At 38.9% G+C, this 22,544-nt stretch overlaps 1 protein-coding gene across 6 annotated transcripts in view; it reads right to left on the reverse strand.

Moving 5' to 3' along the window:
- Positions 1 to 718: 718 nt before the first annotated feature.
- The window catches only part of ZC3H13 (zinc finger CCCH-type containing 13), a 45,337-nt gene continuing 23,511 nt past the window's right edge, over positions 719 to 22,544 (reverse strand). For 5 of the 6 annotated variants that reach the window (XM_054651044.2, XM_077173686.1, XM_054651043.2 and 2 more), the window contains 12 exons: positions 21,862 to 22,035; positions 18,757 to 19,067; positions 17,279 to 17,743; positions 16,120 to 16,302; positions 12,457 to 13,000; positions 11,683 to 11,786; positions 10,220 to 11,236; positions 8,843 to 9,352; positions 5,743 to 5,898; positions 4,935 to 5,135; positions 1,796 to 1,959; positions 719 to 1,215 (listed from right to left, as the gene is read on the reverse strand). In XM_054651044.2, the coding sequence (XP_054507019.2) occupies positions 1,045 to 1,215; positions 1,796 to 1,959; positions 4,935 to 5,135; positions 5,743 to 5,898; positions 8,843 to 9,352; positions 10,220 to 11,236; positions 11,683 to 11,786; positions 12,457 to 13,000; positions 16,120 to 16,302; positions 17,279 to 17,743; positions 18,757 to 19,067; positions 21,862 to 22,035 (4,000 nt within the window). In that variant the 3' untranslated portion in view covers positions 719 to 1,044. The remainder of the gene's footprint in view (positions 1,216 to 1,795; positions 1,960 to 4,934; positions 5,136 to 5,742; positions 5,899 to 8,842; positions 9,353 to 10,219; positions 11,237 to 11,682; positions 11,787 to 12,456; positions 13,001 to 16,119; positions 16,303 to 17,278; positions 17,744 to 18,756; positions 19,068 to 21,861; positions 22,036 to 22,544) is intronic. The other variant, XM_054651049.2, reaches the window with a different exon arrangement.

The raw sequence follows: 22,544 nt of genomic DNA on the forward strand, positions 1-22,544 counted from the left end.
GTGACAGTCACCACTCTTGATGTCACCCCATTCACTATAACCTTGTGTACCTGATCCATGAGGCAGTTGCTCACCTATCACACGATGTGCTTATCCAGCTGTGTCCTGGGTATCCCTTTTGTCCAGAATGGTATTTGAGAGACAGTACCAAAAACTTTACTGACATCCAAGCAGATTACATCAACTGGCTTTCCTTGATCAACCAAGTAGGGTTACCTTATTGTAAAAGGAAATCAGGTTTGAAAAGCAATTTCCACACAAAGCCCTGCTGGCTGTGACCAATGACTGTGTTCCTCTTCAGATATTTTTCAATATGCACCAGTCAGTCCTTTTGAAAGCAGGCAGCATTTCCAAAATGCAGTTAGTCTCATAAGTATAGAAACTGCTCATAAATAATTTCTGCAAGCTTTTTTTTTTTTGGTTTGGTTTATTTTTTTTTAACTTTCTCTTTAATCAACAAAAAAGGAGCCTTAACTGACTGGACTAGGTTTTTGTGTCCAGAAGGAATTAAAGGAAATTTTCTTTACATTAAAAAACCACATTAAAGATGGAAAAGAGCTAGAGTTTGATCCAAATCCACACCAGAGGCTACTATAAGAAAGAGGATTTGGAAAAAAGAAGGCAAACAGACTCACAGCTATTTAACAAATTTCAGAAGTGTACTGAGGGACCAAGGTGGTGGTGGAAATACCCATTCATAATAAGAAAAAAGATACACTGACAGTTTTCCTCAGTTTAATATCATTTGATGTTATAAACTGCTAAACCCAGACATCTTCACATTATTACACTTGATGCACCATAAAACAGGTTTATGTTACAGTGTAAGGTTCAATATTACAAAAATTGCAAAGACCTCCACACAGAAGTCTCAATTTTTCACTCCTATTCACATCTAAAACCAATACTCTTAACTGTGTACAAATGAAATATTTCATTTCATCTTCTAGAGCCGCTTTACAACCACCAGTTCTAAACAGCAACACCAACACTGGTAGCGAGAAATCAACTCAAAATCAAGGAAGTGCCAGTGCAGCCATTTTCTCAAGTCACACACACTTCCTGCTGGAGAGCTGGCTGTGGAATTTTGCTGTCCTCTGTCTTTTCCTGCCCAGGAACCTGGCACACAGTCTTTCGTTTGAATAACCGTAGACTCAACCGTAACAAGTCGCTGTCCATTGCTGCAGAATTTGTGTAGGTTTGTTTTGTTGCACCCTGTTGAAATTGGAAATGGAATTTTAAAAAAGGAAAAGCTGAAAACAATGTCTTTTAATATGCAAGCTGGGAAATTAACCTCAAGTACTCTCAATAATTACAGGTTTAATCATACTAATCGTACCACTAGAAAAGATTTGGAGAATTAATGATTTTTCTACTAGCATACAAAATCACAAAACCCACTGCAGAAGTTTTAATTTTAACTTGGATTCTTACAATTCTTATAAAACCACATGGAATCTTAAGCAAGAAAGTCATTCAACAGTTACCTTTGAAATAATATTTTACCTAATTATTTTTATTATGTATACTCTAAATATAGAAAATGATCTCCAGAATTTAAACACCAAAATTATAAGAAACAGGAACTAGCTCTAGTCTCAAATTTATATTAAGCTCTCATTTTACATAAAAAATAAATACCTTGCAACCTCTCTAAATAAAACTCAGTTTATTATTTAAAAGACTAGATTTCCTTCAGAACAGCAAACACAAAAATTATCTCTCAGAGAAAAGCTCTGCTTCGGGGCATCTGTGCTCCCACACTTTGACCCAGCCCTGTCAGCAGCCCACTTGCCTTTTCATTCTTCATGAGCTGCTTCCGAATTGCAGAGTCCCGGCGGAAGCAGAGCGCTTTGCAGCAAGGACCCAGATTGCTGAGAAGACCCGCTCTCTCTTCTTTCCGCCGAAGTGCAGCCATGTTCAGTGCTCCCAGTTCATGCTCAAAAAGGTTTTCTGCATCTAGAAAGAATTGAGATTTGCAGAGATTAATATACACATGGTATTTTTGAACAGCACCACACAATCGTATGAATTTTCTTAACGTTTTTATTATTTGTATTTCTGCCTTCTAAACAATATCAAGGTTTGGTAAAAAAAAAAAGAGTATTTGAGTTTATAAAATAACACTAATAAATCCTTCACCATGGAAAGGGAAGAATGGATACCCTTGTATTTAGTTTTAGCACTGGAAAGCAATATTGAGACAGCAATCACTGGGAAGCCTAAAAATCAAGTGACAGCTTTGGACAGAAGACAGGGTATGATTTATGGTCAGACATGTGATGGACAAAAGGTGTTTGCTTACCACTTGCATTAATCATAAAGTAGCCCAAGTTTCACTTCTTTGCAAGATATCAGGTAACTGTGCTAGTGTCAACACTGTTTTTGTATGGCTATGCAGAAGTGAAACACAACTGTCTGGAATAATTTTTTCATTTGTGGTGGATGAACCTGGAGAACAAGTCAGCAGCTGCCAATGGACTACCCCTTCCTACTGGCTCACCTAAAGCATTTAACAGAACTCAAGGTGACAGGACCAGTCCTTCAACACATTAACCAGAAGAAACAGTGCACAGAAAGAACACTTTTAGAAAAGATGGCTGTGAGGTGAATCTTGTCCTGCAACAAGTCTGTTTCTATGAAAGGCAAAGACTAAAAGAGCACACAGGGCTAGACCAGAGCTCATTGATTTATAGCCCCTTTACAATAAATAGGAAGACTGTCATGTAATAGACAAAAAGCTGGAAAGGTACATGGCTGAGTCCAATCCTGCTGAGAGGGCAAATATGCATTTTTTAAACCACTCAGAACACGGATGAAACTCAGTAGTTTTTAAACAAGGTGAAAAGAAACAAGAAAGTTACATGAAATGAAGGGCAGGTTAAAGAGAACTGCACTGAAGTCAAAGACAACCTCAATGGACAATCAAAAAATGGAAATAAGTGACAAGACACAAAAAGGCCACTTCAAAGGTAACATGGACAGCTTGCAGAGTCTTCTCAGATGCCAGATGCTTGCTGAGCATATCTTGCAAGTAAGCATGTCCATATCCTTAGAGGAACAATTGCATATAAAAGAGGGCAAGTCAGCTAAAAATCCCAATACCACCACATCACATATTACAGATTTTTGGTTCCAAAGAAAAAATAATTTGAAAAGCACACCCTGAAACAAGGTATCATTTCCCTACTTTCTGCATTTAATAGTATTACCAGAAATATTTCAATTACCAGAAATATTTCAAATTTATTCCTCAACAAGAACAAAGATGGGAACACCAACCTCAGGAATAAGACAGGGAGACAAACTATACAACCATGAAGTCCAGAGTGAAAATGCTACATTTGCACTGTTACACAGACTGAGCACACCTAGCCCAGATTCATTCAGTTTTCAGGGCACCGTATTTGTGCGTTTCTTTGCACTATATGTGTTGTGGCTCTGTAACCTCTATACAGAGAACATTCACCTGGCAGATTGCAGAGGAAGTGCATACACTTGAAAGCCTACTGGCAGTGTAGAACTCTCATGTGTGAGACTGCACACACACAGCACAGGGAAATCAAGAGAGGCACTTCAAATCTCCCATCCTCTCCAGAGCAAGCTTCTGCTGAATCCAAGTATACTTAAGACAGTCCAAAGGTAGTGCTGGAGAGCCTCCTATCATCACTAAGGACTTTATTTCTAGGGAAGCATGCAAAGATTGGTGAGATTAGTTCAGGATCATTTTAAACAGCCAGGTGGAGTGATCCTGCAGTGCAATTGCTGTTGCAAGGAATCCCTGCTAAGAACTGTTGAAGTATACAGTGAAATTAAAGCTCACAGGGAGAGAGACACAGTTCATACCTTGACTATATCAGTTTGTATGCTCAGGAAGACTCAGTATTTTTATTTGATTAAAAAAAATGCAGGAGCAGGTGTAATAGCTCACAATTCCTACAGTTAAATAATTTAAATGGCTCAAGATGGAGATTATGAAGATTACCACAGCTAAAAGTTTTGGATATTCCCTCCCACCCCCCCTACCCCCCCCCATCTGAGACTGTGAGGTTCTCAGAACAAGACGACTGCATAAAGAATAATGTAAAGTGAAAGGCATTGTTTCAAATTAAGAACTAGAATTTACTGAGTTAAAAAAACATGAGCTCCACAGATACTATTATTTATAAGACAATTTTCTAACATTTAGATCCTGCAATCATTTGCATAGAGGTCTTATAGAAAGCAAATGTTTCATAATCCCAAAAGAACCATTCTACCATGCAAGTTGTTGCAAGCAGCTCAACTAGTTCCTGAGATGTGAAAGAGAAAAATTAGTATTCCTTCTCATGGAAAAGCCCTGCTAACACTCAGAACTGTAATAAACAGCACTAGTACAATTGATGCCTTTGCCATTTGTTGTGCCTGTCTTATGACATACACTTTGTTCAAATTCCAAACCTGTAAATTATTGTATTTCCCACTTTTAGTAGAGGTATAATATACATATTTAACTTAGTGCCTTCATTCTGATCCAAATCCCCCATCTATGAATTCTAGAAAGGATCCTTAGAATGAGAATAAGAAATCTTGTTTCTTTCTTGAAATACTACTACATAATAATAATACAGTTCACTGGAAAAGATATTTAGCTCTCTAAGAAACTGCTAATACACTTTAGGCTAGGAAAGCATGAATGGTCTCACAAATAATTCACAATATTCCACTAAGATGAAATCAATTTTGTTTTGTTTATTAGCCTAGACTTCCTCACCATTGCTGAAATCAAAACACTAATCTGACTAACATGCTGCTGTATCACATTTCTGTAATTTTCATACAATACTCATTATACACTTTCTGTGGTCTTTGAAACCTAAAGTAATGAACTAATGCACATTTTGTAAGGACTTCTTCACTACACCAAAAAGACAGTTAATCCCCGCAGAAGTTACCTTTAGGTTTTTCCAACACTCTCTGGCACGTCTCTTTTATTTTGGTGAAGAGCTCTGGTCCTGCCAATCGCTTGGAAATGCCAACTCTCAACATAACAGCACCTGGTGTGAATTTTAAGAGCGCAGCCCCAGGCTCACGTGGTTCTTTTGGCTGCTTTGGCATAAGACTGGACCAGTCTACATCTATAACATCCACTGGATCTGCAAAAACATTGACAGAGAATGAGTTATCACATCACCACCCCTTACTATTGCTGATTAATTTCACATGCTGTGCACACAGCTGTCTCCTGAAAGCAATATTTATTAGACGTACTTTGTTCTGCAGACCTCTTGGACCTTTCATGTAAGAATGGCAAAACTCAGTTGGATGGGTGGAAAATGGCAGAAATACAAAAAGAAATAGAAATAAAAAGCTATATGGATTAAAAAAATTCAACCCATGCCTAATATTCTGTTTTATTTTTATTGCAATCCCTTCGTGAAAGGTTGCTCAGATCCTGCTTAGCCAGCAGGTTTGGAGATATTACTTATGCATTCAGAAAGTCACAGTACAACTGAACATGCTAAGATGGATTCAAATTAAATGCTCAGAAAGGTAGTTCACAGAGCCCAGATTACCCAATTGAACTTAGGACAATTAAGCAATTCCATTCTTCCCAATGCACTTGGAAAGCATTCAAGCACAGACAGAATCTGCTCACAGACTGCACTCCTAATTCAGAAATACTGTCAACATCACAACAGCATTATGTGCACACGGATCTAATCTTTATATTCAAATAATCACAAAAGGGGGTTGATATACTTTTACCAGGCATCTTCTCATCCTCCTGTTGATCCTCACGCTTTTCAGCATCACCTGCCAGAATTTCATCCAGTTCATCATCACTGATAGGCTCGTATTCTCCAGCACCAGACCCCAGTGACTGCACATCATTAGTCTTTGCCTCATCCTCTCCTCCTACAGAGACAGATACATACTGTAGCTTTAAAGCAATCATATCTGTTGTCTAAACGTCCTGTACACTGTGTGAAGACAAAAAGGCTTAGCAAAATAAACTGTTAGCTTTTAAGAACAAGTATATTCAACATAAAAACTGGTATTAACCCAGAGAAACAGTGAAGTTATACCTCCCATACACAATGTAGCAGTTTGAATTTTACATATACTGGTCAATTTTTTGGTGCAGTATTAGTCAAACTACTCAGAGAACGTCATTTTCACAACATACATGTTGATGATCTGATAGCAGACATGAAGTTTACAATAATAAATAGTTTATAAAAAATTAAGTTACTGCCACAAAGTCTTTCAGATGCTTTAGCATATTAATCTAAAATCAGGATTAAGTCCAAAGGCCCTAAAATAAGTAACAAAACTCCAAAATACAAAAGGTAACAGGTAGCCTGAATGAAACAATATGTACAGAATTTTAGATTCTTTGTAGCAGTCACTAGAAGAGCTTTTAGAAAGCCATGCCAAACTTCTTTTAGCTGTTACCCTTCTTTCCATCCACATACTATCTGCACACATAAATACATGTGCTTTATTTGGAAACATTCCTTAGGGCCTATGAACACAAGACACTCAAACACTGAATTCTGCAGTTCACAAAAGGGACATCCTCTCACCTCCAAGACTGAAAGATCTGACTCAAGCACTTAAAAATTCCATTGCTCCAAACTCAGGCTTTATTATGGTTCTCCACCAGGGGTACTAACAATGAGCTGTGCCACACAAACTGGACAGAATTGACAGGGATCCTCCTCTGTGAATGACTATTCTGATACCTTCCAGCTCCCTCAGCCAGAGGGAAACTGTTTCCATTTTAAGTTCCCCACCTGTTCTTTGGGGTTCTTTTCGGCTTGCTTTTGTGAGGGAAGAAAAAGTAGTAACCTCAACTAACCTAAAAATGAGCAAGGAAAAAGCAAGTAAAAGACAAACCAGTAGAGCATAAACAAACTACTCAGACCATCTGGCAATGCTTTGGAGGAAGCATATAGCATCTTAAGTATTATTTAAGCCCACTCCTAAAGCAAACACATTAGGTTCAAAACATTAAGATAGTTTAGTAATATCCTGACATATTTTGTTAAGATAATGTACAACACTAATTTGCCCAAATAAATACTACATACCTTCCTAACATCAGCCCATCTAACAAGTTTTCTAACAAGTTTTTCCTTTTTAGAAAGGAGAATAAGGTGATCCACACTAGATTTCATTTTGTGTCTTATAACTTTAAATATTCGCTGCCTGTAAGATCAATCTGCTGCATCCACACTGATATACCAGATACACTAGTTTACCAGTACTACATGCCTGGACCCATTAAAAATTTACTGTATTAAGAAATTTAAAATAATACAATTCATAGTTCTCAATGTGTAATTTTTAAAAATTATTTTGTATTTTGAATTTCAAGTAAAAATTTGATAATTTCTAGACTATCTTTTACCACTCTTATGTGGAAGTGTACTTTTATATTAATTCTGCATTAAAAACTCAACACACTCATCAGCTGAATGGAGCAATGTAAAGAGGAGTTACAAAGTAATGAAGATAATGAAGTATACGAAACCTTAGAAAATCATAACCATGCTACATACAATGTTTTAATAAAATGGAATGCCATCTAATTTTTACAAAATAGATTTTCCTAAAAAAAAATAAGAAATCCTAAATATACCATAACACTCTACAGATAATAACCTGCAGAGAATTTAGAACACAACCCTTGAAAAACAGACAAAAGAACACACAACAAAACTGAAAGGCTAGACCTAAGAACACATTTAACATGCACAGCCTATATGGTTACAGATGCCCTCTTGGCAACAGGTCATGCACCTAAGAATGGCCTTTCATTACCTCTTTTCTCAAGTTACATGGTACCCTCAGATTTATCACACCATGCTTTTCCTCTAGTTTAAAAATAGTTAATTTTGTCTATTGTAGCAAAATCAAGCTTTTCCAGGCTCATTTCAAACACTGTCTTTGTCAAGTGCTTCCACTCCACAGATAATCTCCTTAAATGAAACTTTCCCAACAGGATCTCTCACCTCTAAAGACCACTTTATGAGTAATCAGGTACAAGACCTAAGTACTAAATATTCCTCACCATGCTCTTGAGACAGCATTTGATTTAACTGCCCACATCAACAATGAACGCTACAGGTAATTCTTAACAAGAACGGCAAACACAATGAGCATAAGCATAACATGCGCCAGTTACTCTGGATTTAGAGTAATCCATGTAACAAACTGCTAGGAATTTGTCAGTGTTTGCCCCTTTCTAAGCACACTTACCCCAGTATCATTAGGGCCAGCAAAATGAAGCTGCATTTTCAGCTGATATTACTGAGATCACCTCAGATAAGGTTAGATCTGGAAAGACCTGTAAGATTACTTCAGGAAAGTTATTTTGGGACTACTGTGCCAAGCCATACATATGTTTCACCTACTAATCAGACAAACAGTTCTGATAATTGGGCTCTGGCAGAAAAAAACCCCTAAGAAACAGTTCCAAGTCCACATTCTTTCTTTTTCCCTCATTACCTGTCACTCCCAAAATAAGAAATAGATCTTAAAATGATATAACAAGGCAATTAAATTTTGGTGTTATCTTTTAGTAAACTGCTTATTCAGAAACATTGCATTTTTGTGAAATTATCTCAGATAATTAATGCTTCTTTGCTTCAAGACTTCTCTCAAAATTAAGAAACAGCACTAACATAACTAACAATAAGAAAGATACTCATCAGATTTCTCTCATTGTCTGCTTCCACAGCAGAGAAGCTGAAGCCAATAAGCTTTTCAGTAGAAAATTATTCTATTTAGCACTATGCTAAAAGAGAAAGAATAAAACACTTGTTAGTCCAGGTTCTTTCCCAGAATAGCTCACCTTCTAGACTCTCTACCTTTTCGGCCTCGTTTCCATCTTCAAAGCCTTGTGAAGGTCCTAAATCTTTGTCTGTTTTCTCCTTCTCTGAAGCTGCTGAGTCCCGGCAAGCACCATCAAACTCCTTTTCGTGATCCCTGTCCAGTTTTGTTTCACTGTGCTTTGTTGATTCCTTTTGAGAGGAGATGTCAAGAGTTCTCTCTCTCTCCCTTTCAGCAGGATCAGGCAGCTGTCGGTCCCTCTCTCTCTCCAGCTCCCGTCTTTTCTCCCTATCCCTCTCTCGCTCCCTGAGTCTGTCTCGCTCCCGGCTCCTTGGCCAGTCCTTGTCCACATCTCGGTCCCAGTCCCTTTGTCTCCCCTCTCTCCTGTCTCTCTCTCGTTCTCGATCGTGGTCATGTCGATCTCGCTCCTGGAGCCTTTCCCTGCTGTCAAAGGACCCGGATCTGGAATGAACCTGACGATCTGACTCAGGGGAACTTCTTCTTGAGCTGTGGCTTCTTGAATCTTGACGATCTGGATAAAAGATTATATATATAAGCATGACTATGACACATAAATGTAATACCATTTTACTAGACCAAAGCATTTTAAAGATTCAGGAATGAAAATATACTTCTCAAAAGAAGCATCTTCAAATTAGCAATGCTTTCACATTGCCTTAGAAGATTTAACCTTACTTAAAAACACGAGGTAACTTTTGCCACTTCCAAATTTTTATAACATGTCTTTTAAAAGCTACAAATGCCTTAGTTAACAAATGATGAATTCAGAAAAATAATTTCAGGCATGTAACCATGAGAAGAATAGAGAACCAAAATGCTTTCAAGAAGAAAATATTTTTGTATTGATGCTGTTTCAGTTTTAAAATATTTTACCTATTTTTTTTTCACAGCAACTACACACAAAAAAATGTGACTATTTTGATTTGCAATGAAGATGATTTCTATGTGCATTAAAAGTATGCCTAACAGGAACCATAAAAAATGCACCTAATTTTGCATAATTTCAGGAATTTCCATACCAAAATTAACACTAATAATGAATTTAAGAACATTATTTAGATGATAAAACTACCTCAATGTTCTGTTAGCACAAGCATTTACTCCATGAGGTTTTTCTGTCCTACAATTTACTTTCTTCCCCAGACAGCATGAACCAAATCCAACTGAATGTTTTGGTGTAAACAAAATGGTAATCCTGCCCACTGAGAATCAGCTTTTGAAATATATTAACACTTGCAGAAATCTTAATTCATTCTAGTTTTACAATGAAATGCAGACAGGACCTCCCTCTCCTATCACACTAATTAGAGCCATGAAGAACAATTTGGGACTGGTACACAGAATGATAGGTCAGTCTCACTAAAATATATCTCATTACCTGAAGATGTGCTGCGACTGGGTTCCCCTCGTTTCAGCTGATCAATTCGGGACTTCCTTTCAGTGATTTCTAAGCTCTTCTTCTCCCTGTCCCTATCCCTATCCCTGTCCCTAGAGCTACTGTGCAGGATCCTCTTCCGTGCAGTCTGATCGTCTCCACTGCGATGCGCTGACTCATTGGAGGGGGATCTGAGCCTGCTGGAGGCATGGCTCCGATTGCTGCCGAGGCTGCTGCTGCGCTTCTGGTCCACAGGCTTACGGTGTGGTCCATCCTCTATAGTAACATGAGGGGCTTCCACCTTTTCTACCCTCGTCCTGTGACTTTTTCTGTGGGAATCGTCAGTGGTTCTTTCTGGAACAACAATGTCACCACGTTCAGGAACATCTTCATCTGACCAGTCACTAAATGTTGTATCTTCTCTCTTCGTGGGGGCTTCTGCCACTGCTTTCTCAGGTGGTGCTTCAACCAGTTCTTCTTTAGTTACAGGAGGGGTTCTTGGGCCTTTTTTCTTTTTATGATGTGGAACAATTTCTTCATCAGAAACTTCAGAATCACCCTTAGATCTCTTCCGCTTTTTCTCCACATTTTTCCTTTTCTGACCTTTCTTAGGGGAAAAGACCTGGCTTTCCTCGGTTGCTGGTTCATTAGTGTACCTTTCCACCCCACTGTCATCGTCTTTCTTCTTCTTTGTGGCCTTTTTCTGTATCTTAGATTTCTTCTTGCTGTCATCATGCATTCTATCAGAAGCATCTCTTTCTTCAGAAGGACGGTGTCCAAGATTTTCCTGAACCCTGGACCGGGAACCTTCTGAAGCATCTGGCTGCTCTCTTTGCTTATCTGCTGAAGAAACTCTGTCTTTAAACTCTGGTTCTTCATAGCGTCGGGAACTTTCCTTTCTGTCCGATTTTCGCTCTTCTTCTTTCCAGCGACTCTGCCGCTCCTCCGTGACGTGAGAGGGGCTCAGTGACCGGGATTCCTGCGGCCGCACAACCTGGCTCAGGAGTCTGTGCTTTTCATCTGCAAAATGAGAAGGAAATGAGGAAAAGAACATCCTGTTCTAAGAAGAACATTTTTTCATAGCCTTTATTGTGTAGGAAGAACATGTGAGCATTTGCTGTCTTCTGCATGCCAAAAAAAGTGTCCATTAAAACACATAGCCCATTACTTCAGTTCGATTTCTTAGGTTTTTCTACTGCTGCAGCAGCAAAAGACAATTTCCAATTCAGTAAACATGCACCTTACACAGAAGATGTGGAAGTCACTATCACCTGGTAGACATAGCACATAATGACAAAATGAAGATAAATGACAAATTAAGGTGAAGAAAATTTGTAGTGCTCATAAAAATATGGAGAACAGTTACAAAACTTTCCCCATGTTTTTTCTGTTTAAAATTGGAAGTTATTTTCCACAGACAGAGGATAATCTGTGTCCAGCTGCAGAGAGAGCTCACTCCCACTTACTTTTATCATCTCCACTGTTGTAGGCATCACTATCAGGAGAATGATCACGGCGACGTTTGGGTGATTGACGGGGACTTGGACTGCTTTCATTTCTGTGACGCTTCCTGCAAAAGGAACAAGAACCATCAAATTTCTTTAGGATGCTTTGAGTTTATCATCAATACCATTCCTGAAGTCTAAGCACCTCATACAGAAGACATTTAAAGATGTCATGAAGTTCTGTAGTTTTCTAAGATGCCATTCCAAGTAACAGCTATGCACTTAAAGGAAGCACAACACAACACTGGGGATATTTTTCACGCCTTCACTGGTGTTGGAAATTTGGTAGTGCAAAGGGTAATGCATGTTCCAAAGAAATTTAATTAACAAAGTCACAAACCCTGACCCAGATGGCTGTTATTTGAATTTCAGACTTCATAATGTACCACAGTTTTCTACTATGTTTCCATTAGTGATTGTATTATTAAAGGCAAGACAATGCAAGCATACATAAAAGGAAAAATTACATTGTCAGACTCAACTCTTAGCTCATGAGCAGTTCCATGATTCAGCACTAACAAAACACTGGAATAACTTTACCAGCATAGTACCAATTTGGGGGCTACCAGCATGTGACACAGATGCAGGGGAGACAGCCCCAGACCAAGTCTATGCATAAACAGGTTGTCTTCTTCCTTAAGATACTCCCCTGTCTACTAACTTACCAAATTCAGCAGTAAAAGACTACCTTTTTTTTTTTTTCCTTTGACTGAAGTAACATTTAGATCCACTCACTTGGATTTTCTTTCCTCATGGACATCTCTTGAGCCTCTTTCTTCTCGAATATCTTCTCTCTTATCCCTGCGTTCTTCCCTTCCTTTTTCTTTGTCGTCCCAGTCTCTCTGGCGGTCTCTCTCTTTGTCTCTGTCTCGACCTCTCTCCCTTTCGCGCTCCCGCTCCCGATCTCTCTCTCGTTCTCGCTCCCTTTCTCGTTCCTCCCGCTCTCGCTCCCGCTCCTTCTCCCTCTCCCTCTCTCGTTCCCTTTCCCTGTCGTGGTCTCTGTCTCGGTCCCGCTCACGCTCCCTGTCTTTGTCCCGCTCTCTGTCCCTCTCCCGTTCCCGAGCACGATCTCGTTCCAACTCTCTCTCTTTCTCCCTCTCTCTTTCCCGGTCTCTTTCTCTTTCTCTCTCTCGGTCCCTCTCCCTTTCCCGCTCTCTCTCCCGGGCCCTTTCATCTCTCCTGTCATCAGACCGATCAACCCTTCGCTCCTCTCTCCTCTCATCCCGCTCCAGATCATCACTCCGTCCTTGGTGCCGTACCGGTGAGCTTGCTCTCTGATCTGCAAACACAAGCAGGTCTGATTACCAAGTGCTAAACAGATACACACAGCTTCCCCTGCACTAATAAAAAAAAGAGCCTATGTCTTGACAATCTAGATCTTGGTTTGCATTAAATGAAAAGCAATTCCCTGCAGAAACTTGAATATTCCCTTTGGGGAGGAAGGAAGACACAAAACAGAACTAATTTTGAAAGAATTTTTCAACATTTAGGAAGTGGGCTTTGCCTACTTAACCAAAAGTTGCTAAAAAAATCTTTACTTTTTTACCGGATTTTTCTGAATAGCTTCAAAAGACAAATGTATGCCTCACAATGTACCTATTACTATAGCATTAATCAATGATTCCAAATCTGGTATAAAATCTTAAATAGCTGGGAATGGCATGCATAACAAATGTTAAGACTTCTGTACAAAGATTTTACTTCCTAAATCTATTAGGAATCAAGTACTTTACAAGGATTCAAGCTGTTTACAACACAGAGTAAAAGTTTCTGCAAAATTAGAAATATTGGCCTGTCTCATCACAGATGAGATCCCTGCACAGAAACACACAACCAAATCTACCAGATAGGGGAGAGGCAAGGATGAGATAGGGGAAGCAGAGCTGCCAGAAGTTTTAATTTGTGTTCATTGCAGAGTCTTACAGTTTAGAATCTGAGTTTGCTGTTGTTCAGACAGTGGATTAGAGTCAGAGGGAAAACTAAACATGCAGAAAATGACTGATCCAGAAGGATAGTGAAATCTGAATTGTCCAATTGTATTCATTCTCCACAGACTTATCTATGTATTCTTCATTGTATTTTGGATATTTTTGAGCATTTCTATAAGTTTTGACTACTTCATAGCAATTTCTATGCTCACATTAGTAGTATTTGAGCCACAACAAATCAATAAAACTATTTTCCTACAACATATATATAAAAACACTACACAAAAGAGGGAAAAAATGGCATGAACAGAGATTGGTATTTCTCGGTCCATTACTCTGAGGCTGAGTGCACTTTGCTGTAAATTGAGACAATGTCCACTAGGCGTGAGCAGGCAGAGTTTGGACAGAACTAAATCAATAAAACGTGCATTTCCATCACTTTAATCAATTTTCATCCCTGAGTGAATTAACAATGATTTAGTGCTCCCCTGTTACCACATAAAATTAAAAGCAAAGCTGAGTGACATTTCTGCCTTTTTAAAAAGGTAAACCATCAATCCATGCAATCGGTTCTGTGAACAGGTTTCATATTTTTCAATGGGCCCTACAGCACCTCTACTATGATTTACTCTGCATACCAAGTATTAGATTTTTATAAAGAAGTTCTGTAACTCCTATTTGTTATGTCAGTTTTGGTGACAAAACATCCACATGAAAGTCTTATGTGAATCAAACACTGCAAGTGTATTACCCATTTAAGTGCAGCTAGTCAGCACTTCTTATGTGACTTCATTTTTTGAAGTACTGTTCCAGTGGTTGTTTGGAACATTTGCATATTTGCCTTAGTTGAATAAAGACAGCTCAAATTTGCAAGCTTGCATTTTTAAATCATACTCCTTGCATATCACAGAATCAAAATATATCTCAATTTTTCTCAGAATGACAGATACTAAAACTGCAGTCTAATTAGGGAAACTGTCTTGAATTGTAACTCTGAGGACTTACTACTACAAAAAGCGATCTAAGTTTTTAAGGAAGAAGACAACAAATTTTGAATTTATGCTCTCTATTTTTCCCCCCAAAGGGAAACACAACCCATTCAAAGCAACTTCCTTCCTAGAAATTTATTTTGTTGTCATTGCATGCTTTTATTTCTAATGTTTTTTTTTTCTGTTGGTTTGGGGTTTTGTTTTGGGTTTTTTTGGGGGTGGATGTTTGTTGTTTTTCTTAATAAATTAAAAACCTGTTAGGATATGAAGAGCACAGAATTATATTATATATATCTGTAGGATTTATTTGGGCTGGGGAGGTGAAAGAGATGAAAGCCAGACTGCAAAAGCCAACCCCCAGGACATGTTCAGTCTTCAGGATTTTTCAGCTGACATGAAAAAGGAAGCCTGGAGTTTAGGTCTGTTGAAATCCTGCCTTGAAGATGAGAGAGAATCTGAAGCAGAGCCTTTCACAGGAACAAGCCACAACAGATCTGTTTCAATAGGCTAAAAAGTATCTTTTGAAGTGGCATACAAAATAGCTCTTTGAAAAACTGAAATTACACAGCAGCTAGAATGTATCTGTCACCTGTAAATCAAAATTCAAGGCAGAAAATAACCCACTGTAATTTCATGTTTAGCCTTCACAGCTCCTCTTTCAATTTTCACGCTATTTTCATTTCCCTAACTCCTCCTGTTCTCTTAATTGGTGAGCAATACAAATATATTCCAGAGTGTAAGCTGGTGCTAAGCTCCTTCAAGCCGACACCGTGCACTTTCTGGTACAGAAGTCTGACATCTTGCATACTATGTCAAAATAAGTCTTGCATGCTGTTTTCCTGATCACTGGTATCTGTATCAATGCTTAGTTAATCATTATTGACAATAGCAAAGCACTCATCACTATTCAACTCCTCAGACAATAAATATTTGAATTAAGCATAAATTTAAATTGTCACTTACTTTAGTAACAAGTAGTCCATAATTGTCACTCTAGTTTAGGCCTTCCCCAAAACACACTCAAGCAATTTACAGAACAAAAGCATAATGCTTCTATATAGGCAAACAGAATCAGTAACAAAATGCAATCATGACTCTAAGCTTAACATGCTTGTGGAACCATGAAGTGGAGGAGGAGGCAAAAATATTTTACACTGAAGTCGTACAATGAGATCCTTTGAAGTTTAGTTTTTTTAATAATTGAAACACAGTTTAATAATTGTGATGAATAAACACAGAAGATGCCAAAACCTAGCCATAGGGCTGGAGAAAAGGTGACAGCATTCGTGCACACACTGCCAATGAATGATCTTTCAACAGAAGTTATGTCAAGGATAGGAGGAGTGGCAGTGTGTGGCGTCAGGTGAGCTATTTATGAATTGGTGTGGGGGCAGAACAAGATAGAAAAAGGAGGGAAACACACACATTCATACATGTCCATTTGACTACAAATGTATGAGTAAAACCAGACATGAAAATACCTCTTTCTCTGTTGTCACGCCTATCCCGTTCACTGTGTCTTCTCTCAAAGGAGGAGTCCCTTGCTTGATCCCGACTCTCATAGCGATCCCGGTCAGCGTAGCTACTCCTCGATTCCCAGCTGTCGTGGTAGTTCCCACTACTGCTGTGACCATCAGCCTGGGATCCTCTAGTCCCCCGACTTCCTAATGGAGATGGAGCAACACAAAACATGAGCTTCCACACGTGAGGAAATCCACTGATATTTTATACCAACTGATGTACTGACATCTAATAAATTTGAATTAGCTGTTCATGGGCTGAAGATTGTAACATCAAACTCTACTTAACCAACAACTCAAATTTCATATGTTTTCACTGTTTAAAGTTATTATTTGCAAACTGCAAAATCAAGACTTTCTGAATCCTCGTGCCCTGGTCATAGTATGGGGTGTCCTGACTAGAAGTATCAGTCCAAAAGCCAGTTCACAATTATTCTGAATAGGCTGTAAGCTAATAGTGCAGCAAGAATAGGCAGAGAAAGCAGAGATCATTCTCCTGTAAAAACTGCACATAATTTCCCCAATGAAAATGTTACAACAAGCAAAATAAATTATAGATTATTAAAAGTTGTTGTTTTTTATAATTATTATTATTAATGCATCAGACTTCAGAAACCATTTTAAAGAATAAAGTCACACTTTTTGGAAATCAGACAGGGCAGGGCGGTGAAGCAGGGAGAGGTGGATGTGTGTGAGAAATGGTTTCCAGGCACCACACACCATGCAGTTGTTTTTGAAAGAGCATAAGAAACCTGCTGCCCAGTGCTTTGAGATGCACTACCACCTATGAATTTTCCACTATGCATCAGCCTCTTGTATTTGTAGCCAATGGAAAAACCTAGGGTTGCAGAAACATTAAACAGAGTGATGTAAGGGTTAGGCTTTGCTTTAAAATGGGATTGCAGAATACCAATCTTATGCCACTTTAATGAATGGAGAAGACAGAAGTGCTATAAATTTCAACAACAGTTTTAATTTAATGACAACAGAATTGAACACAGCTTTAAAAGCATGAACTATTTGGCAGTACTTGCATATCAAATATCAAACAAGGCAGTATGAATGCAAATGCTCAATCTTCAATGATAGGGACACGTGAATTTTTTAAATTACACAATACCTTTGTCAGATAATTCTGGACCTCGGCCTCGACTTCTGCCAATTCTATCACTTCTGCTCTCATTTCTGGAGTCACTTCTGGAGTCATTCCTCGTTTCAGCACGAGAGCTCTCCTCTCTGCCATGGGACCTCCCATAGCTACGCAAGTCATCCTGATACTGGTCATCCTTTTTATGGGCATCTCGACTCTCTCTGTCCCTGTAGTCATGGGAGTCTCGTGTGGAGCGTGAGTCCCTCTGGTCACGACTGTCCTTGGTGTCCCTGCTATAATCCCGCGTGTCTCTGGAGTCTCGAGTATCTCTGGATTCCCGCGGCTCCCGCCGATCTCTGGTGTCTCTCGTGTCCCTCCGGTCTCTTCCATCACGAGACTCTCTGTCATCCCTGTGGTCCCTGGAGGTACTCTGCTCTTGGTCATAGTCACGATCATCTCTTGTTTCTCTTTCTTTTTCTCTTTTCCCTCTCGCTTCTGTAAAACAGAATTTTCAAAAGAATGTTATATACCTGGCTTAATCTGAGCAAGCAAATATTTAGCACACAAAGAACACTAAAACAACATACTCAAAATACATTTACCAAATCAAAATTAATACATAAATAGGACAAGATCATGCTAGATTATCCATCTATACATTCAGTAAGTTTTAATGATCTTATTCTGAATATGAATCTCTACAGATATTGACCCATTCAAAACACAGTAAGAATAATAAAAATAAATGTCAAACATACTAAAGAGCAAGAGCACTTCAAAAATTTTAAGGTAGGGTCATCACTCCTCTGATCATGGATTCCTCTTATTTTCTACACACACACACAGACACTTCCAAAACATTTGTGCTGTATTTAGACCACTTGTAAGGCCCCAGTGCCCTGCTGAAATCTGTTGGTTTGGGGGTCTGTTTTGTTTTGGGTTTTTTCTACAACATATTTATAATATTACTGCAATAGAAAGGTAAGTTTACAGCCAGTCTAAAATAGAGCTGACATACATACTCTTTGTAATCTGTCTCTTGAGGCAAACAGCATGTTTGCTCATCACATATTACCCAAACAGAGGGAATGGCTGTTTCTTTGCAGACACCTCACTTAATGTCAATTACAGAGATAACAGAAAGCCATCAGTGGGGACTGGATTTCGGCACCTCTCAGAAAAGGGTAATAGTTACTTTGGTGTAGCCTACCGTGAAAATCACTTTCCTACTGACACCACCATTGCATTACACACAGAACACCTACACAGATACCTTCAAGCACCTTTACAATCAGTTGAGCCTACATAAGCAGTTCTGCCAGGGGTACATTATTACACAGTACCTGCAAACAGCATCACCAGCACAGCCAGAGTAAACACAACCAGTATTTTCTTCAACCCCTAGCCACTGGGATGGGTGCACACAATGCCACAATTTGAAAATCAAGTTTCAAAATGCAATTTGCAAACGAACAAACACCACTCTGAAGTGCTATTTTCATTCATACCGTCCCGCCTTTCGTGGCGCCGGTCATGAGACTGTGAAGTCCGATCGCGATCGTGCCTTCCCTTGTCTCTTGCAGGAGAGCGGTGTCTCGAAGGACTTCGCTTCCTCTGAGGTGGAGAGGAAGAGTGTGGGGGATAGGGGGAAGATGACCGCCTTGCAGGCGGGGAGGCTGTCCTTTGATAGGATGGAGAAGGAGTCCTTTTGCGGTGTGGGGAAGGAGAATGTCTTTGAACAGAGGAGCCTGACTGTGAGGACGAGGAGTGATGTCTGGAGGATATGGGAGAATGATGCTGACCTGATGGAGAAGCAGACCTGCAAGGAAGAGTTAAAACAGGCACGTGTAATAATTTGACTTAAAAGGTTCTTGACATACCATACAAAAAAGCAAATAAAATAATTTTTGTATTGTCTACCCTCTGACTGCTGAAAATACGCGCTGTTTCTATAAAACATCAAACTTGGCCTCCCTCCAGGGTGGCAAGTATATGTTTTCAAAATAGGCTTATCTTTAAATGATTATTGTTTATTTAATGCCCAGGAAAACTTTCTCCAATCAAAATTGTATTAGATAGCTACCAGAACGTAGGGGAAGGGAAGGAAGAGTCAGGAAAAAAATCATTATCTTCTTTCGCATTCCCAAACAAAAACCAATTTTTCTTCAATATAAAATAGTTTTTTGGAGTTCATAATAAAACTACACAGATAATTTTTATGAGGTGTAAGTAAGATTTTTTGTTTACAACAGCACTGAATTTTTTTTACAAAAAAAAGGGTCTCCTCCTTATACACTTCTAAATACCTTTTATTGCAAGGACTGATCTTCAAGGAGTTCTTAGATCCAGAAAAACCATACACATACCTACTTAAAATGTTAGCCAACATGACTATTTACACAAACACGGAAAACTCACATCTGACAGAATAAGAAAACGTACACAAAATATTTCTGATCTTCGAAATTCTGTCACCAACTAAAGATAACTTACACAACAATAAAAAATTGCCTCATAATATGACTAACATGGGCAAAAACACACTTCAAGTCTTTAGGCTCAGTAGTGGTGTATTTTTCCCCTTATCAGCACCAAAGTAACTTGCAAATATCTTTTCTCATGAAATATATACTGTCTTTAACTCCAACTGCCTTCTACTTCACAAAACTCCAGAGATGACAAAGAGAAGAGTGGGGATTATAAAGCCACACCTGGACAACATATCTTCAAAAATCTCACTGTTCCTGAGGAAACATGTAGCCTGCATCCCTCTAAGATGACAATTTATATGCAAATGAAACAGATAACCTGGAATTAGTAGTAAAACTTCCAAAGCAGTCAATGTAAAATTCTGTCAAGGCTAGATATGACTGACAGAATCCAAAATACTTTCATTACTTACTGTCTTTAAACTAAGACTACATTTATTTTTCCCTGTGAAATCATTATTTTGAGACTCAGAGTTACCAAGATTGGCTTGCATGGAAGGCTTTCAATGGTATGGAGACAAAATATTTCAAATAGCCTTCCCTGCTTCTAGCAGAAGGCCCATTTATCTTCCCTGCTTAACATTCCCTTGCACAACATTTGATACAAGCAGGCAGCGATGAGCAAAATACTGGATGTCATGCTTTAACCCCAGACAGCAGCTAAGTACCACACAGCTGCTTGCACACTCCCTCACCCACCCCCAGCAGGGTGGGGAGAAGAATGGGGAAAAAGTAAAGCCCCTGGGTTGAGATAAGAACAGTTTAGAAACTGAAATAAAGTAAAACATAACCATGATGGTAACAATAATAGCAATCAAAAGGGAGATAACAAAAAGAGAGAGAAAAAGAAGAAAACCAAGAGAAATGGTGATGTACAACATATTTGCTCACCTCAACTGATGCCCAGCCTGTCTCTGAGCAGCAATTGGATTCTCCTGGCCAACTCCCCCAGTGTATACACTGAACATGATGTTCCATGGTATGGAATATCTTTTTGGCCAGTTCAGGTCAGCTGTCCTGGCCATGCTCCCTCCCAGCATTTTGTGCACCTGCTCACTGGCAGGGTGTGGGAAACTGTGGTAATCATTACTAAAACATCAGTGTGTTATCAGTCTTGTTCTCATGCTAAATCCAAAACACAGCACTGCAGTAGCTACTAGGATGAAAATTAACTCTACCCCAGCTGAAACCAGGACACTGGAGTAAGTTAAAAAACAGGGAAAAGAGTACCAAAGAGATATTTTGCAGACTCCAGACTCTGTACTACTGCTCCAGGAAGGACTCTCTTCCCTATGAAGAATCCAATATAGCAAAAATGTCCAGCAGTCACATCTACCATAAAACAATCCAATGTTGTTCCAGCTGAACGGAGTCACCACAAAAGCCAAACAGTTTGCTTACAACTCTTTGGATTGCTGAATGGATGGGTTTTATTTTGCTTTTGATAAATCAGCATGCAGAAATATGTATGACATCTGGAGCTTCCACCACCCTTCAACAGAGGTGCAGAAAATAAGAATGCCTTGCTTTCCATTATACAAACATGGGACTACAGTAGTATTTAGCACTGCCATCCTAAACCTGAGCTTATACTCTTTCAGGCCAAAATAAGGATTCCATTTTTAATGGATGGTAAAACATTTTTTCAAAGTCTCAAGAACTAACAGATATGATACCTTCCCTAAAACTTCCTGCAAGAAGCTTTGTACAGCATTGTTTAGCCAGTTGTGACTGCTTCTCAAGAAAGAGGTGCAGAACCAGGACCTGCGTATCATTTTACCCATTCTAGAAGAAACTCTGCCCATTTCCAATCTCAAAGGTAAAATATTTTTCCACGTTCCACTTCTTAAAAAGGGGAAGGTTAGGGAGGAAGAAAGTTCCCTAAGGCTCACAGACTGACTGTATCTCATATCAGACTTCTGAAGTTCTACCTGAAGGCAAAACATTTGCATGACAGATAACCTCCATGTAGTAACATTGCAAAAAAAAAAAAAAGTCTCAGAGCTCAAGTGTTTGAGGCACAAACATTCACAACAGACTCACAAACAAGTAGCCAAACCAAGAGAGGAAGTTTCCAAACAGGAAGTATTAAAGGAAATAAAATCCACAGAATTGACCTCCCACCTGCGCGAGGGAGAGAAGTTATGTTTGTGAGTGGTTGACTTGGCTGGAGCTCGGGAGGTTTGCTTTCGCCTTGCAGCAGGTGGTGAGTACTCCCTGGAAGGGGAAGAATTACTGCCAGAGTGATCTGCAGGACTAGGAGAACGTTTCTGTCTACGGGAGCTTTCAGACGGATCCCTGGGAAACATAAACAGCAGCTTGTTTAACAGGGCTAAGATGGCATTAGCACAATTCTAAGAAACTACAGACACCTCCAAGACAGAACCTGTGATTACCACGTCAAGAGCAATGTTATACAGTCATTTGTTATGATCTCACATATGAAATTATCTTAAGCTAGCAAATCTCAAGAATGCAAGATATGCACTAAACTTCTTGCTACACTGGACTGTAAAAACTAGAACATGGTAAAACAAAAAAAACCTTATTGTAATTTTACCTAACATTTCATGTGGTGGTAAATTCAGAATTCTTACCAATGGAGAAATAGTTTTCTACCTTATTAAAAAATTTCTGTAATATCAGAACTTTATTTACACAGCTTCAAGCTCAAACACATTTTTAAAGGCTAATCCCAGCAGCAAGTGAATGAAAGTAATCCATTAAAACCTTCAACTATTTCACTGACCATACCTCACAGAGATTTGACATTTCAACTTCATTTTTATTATGTAGGAGAAAAAAAT

Source organism: Agelaius phoeniceus, chromosome 2 (genome assembly GCF_051311805.1).
Source record: "Agelaius phoeniceus isolate bAgePho1 chromosome 2, bAgePho1.hap1, whole genome shotgun sequence".
In the NCBI taxonomy this organism is placed as follows: domain Eukaryota; kingdom Metazoa; phylum Chordata; class Aves; order Passeriformes; family Icteridae; genus Agelaius; species Agelaius phoeniceus.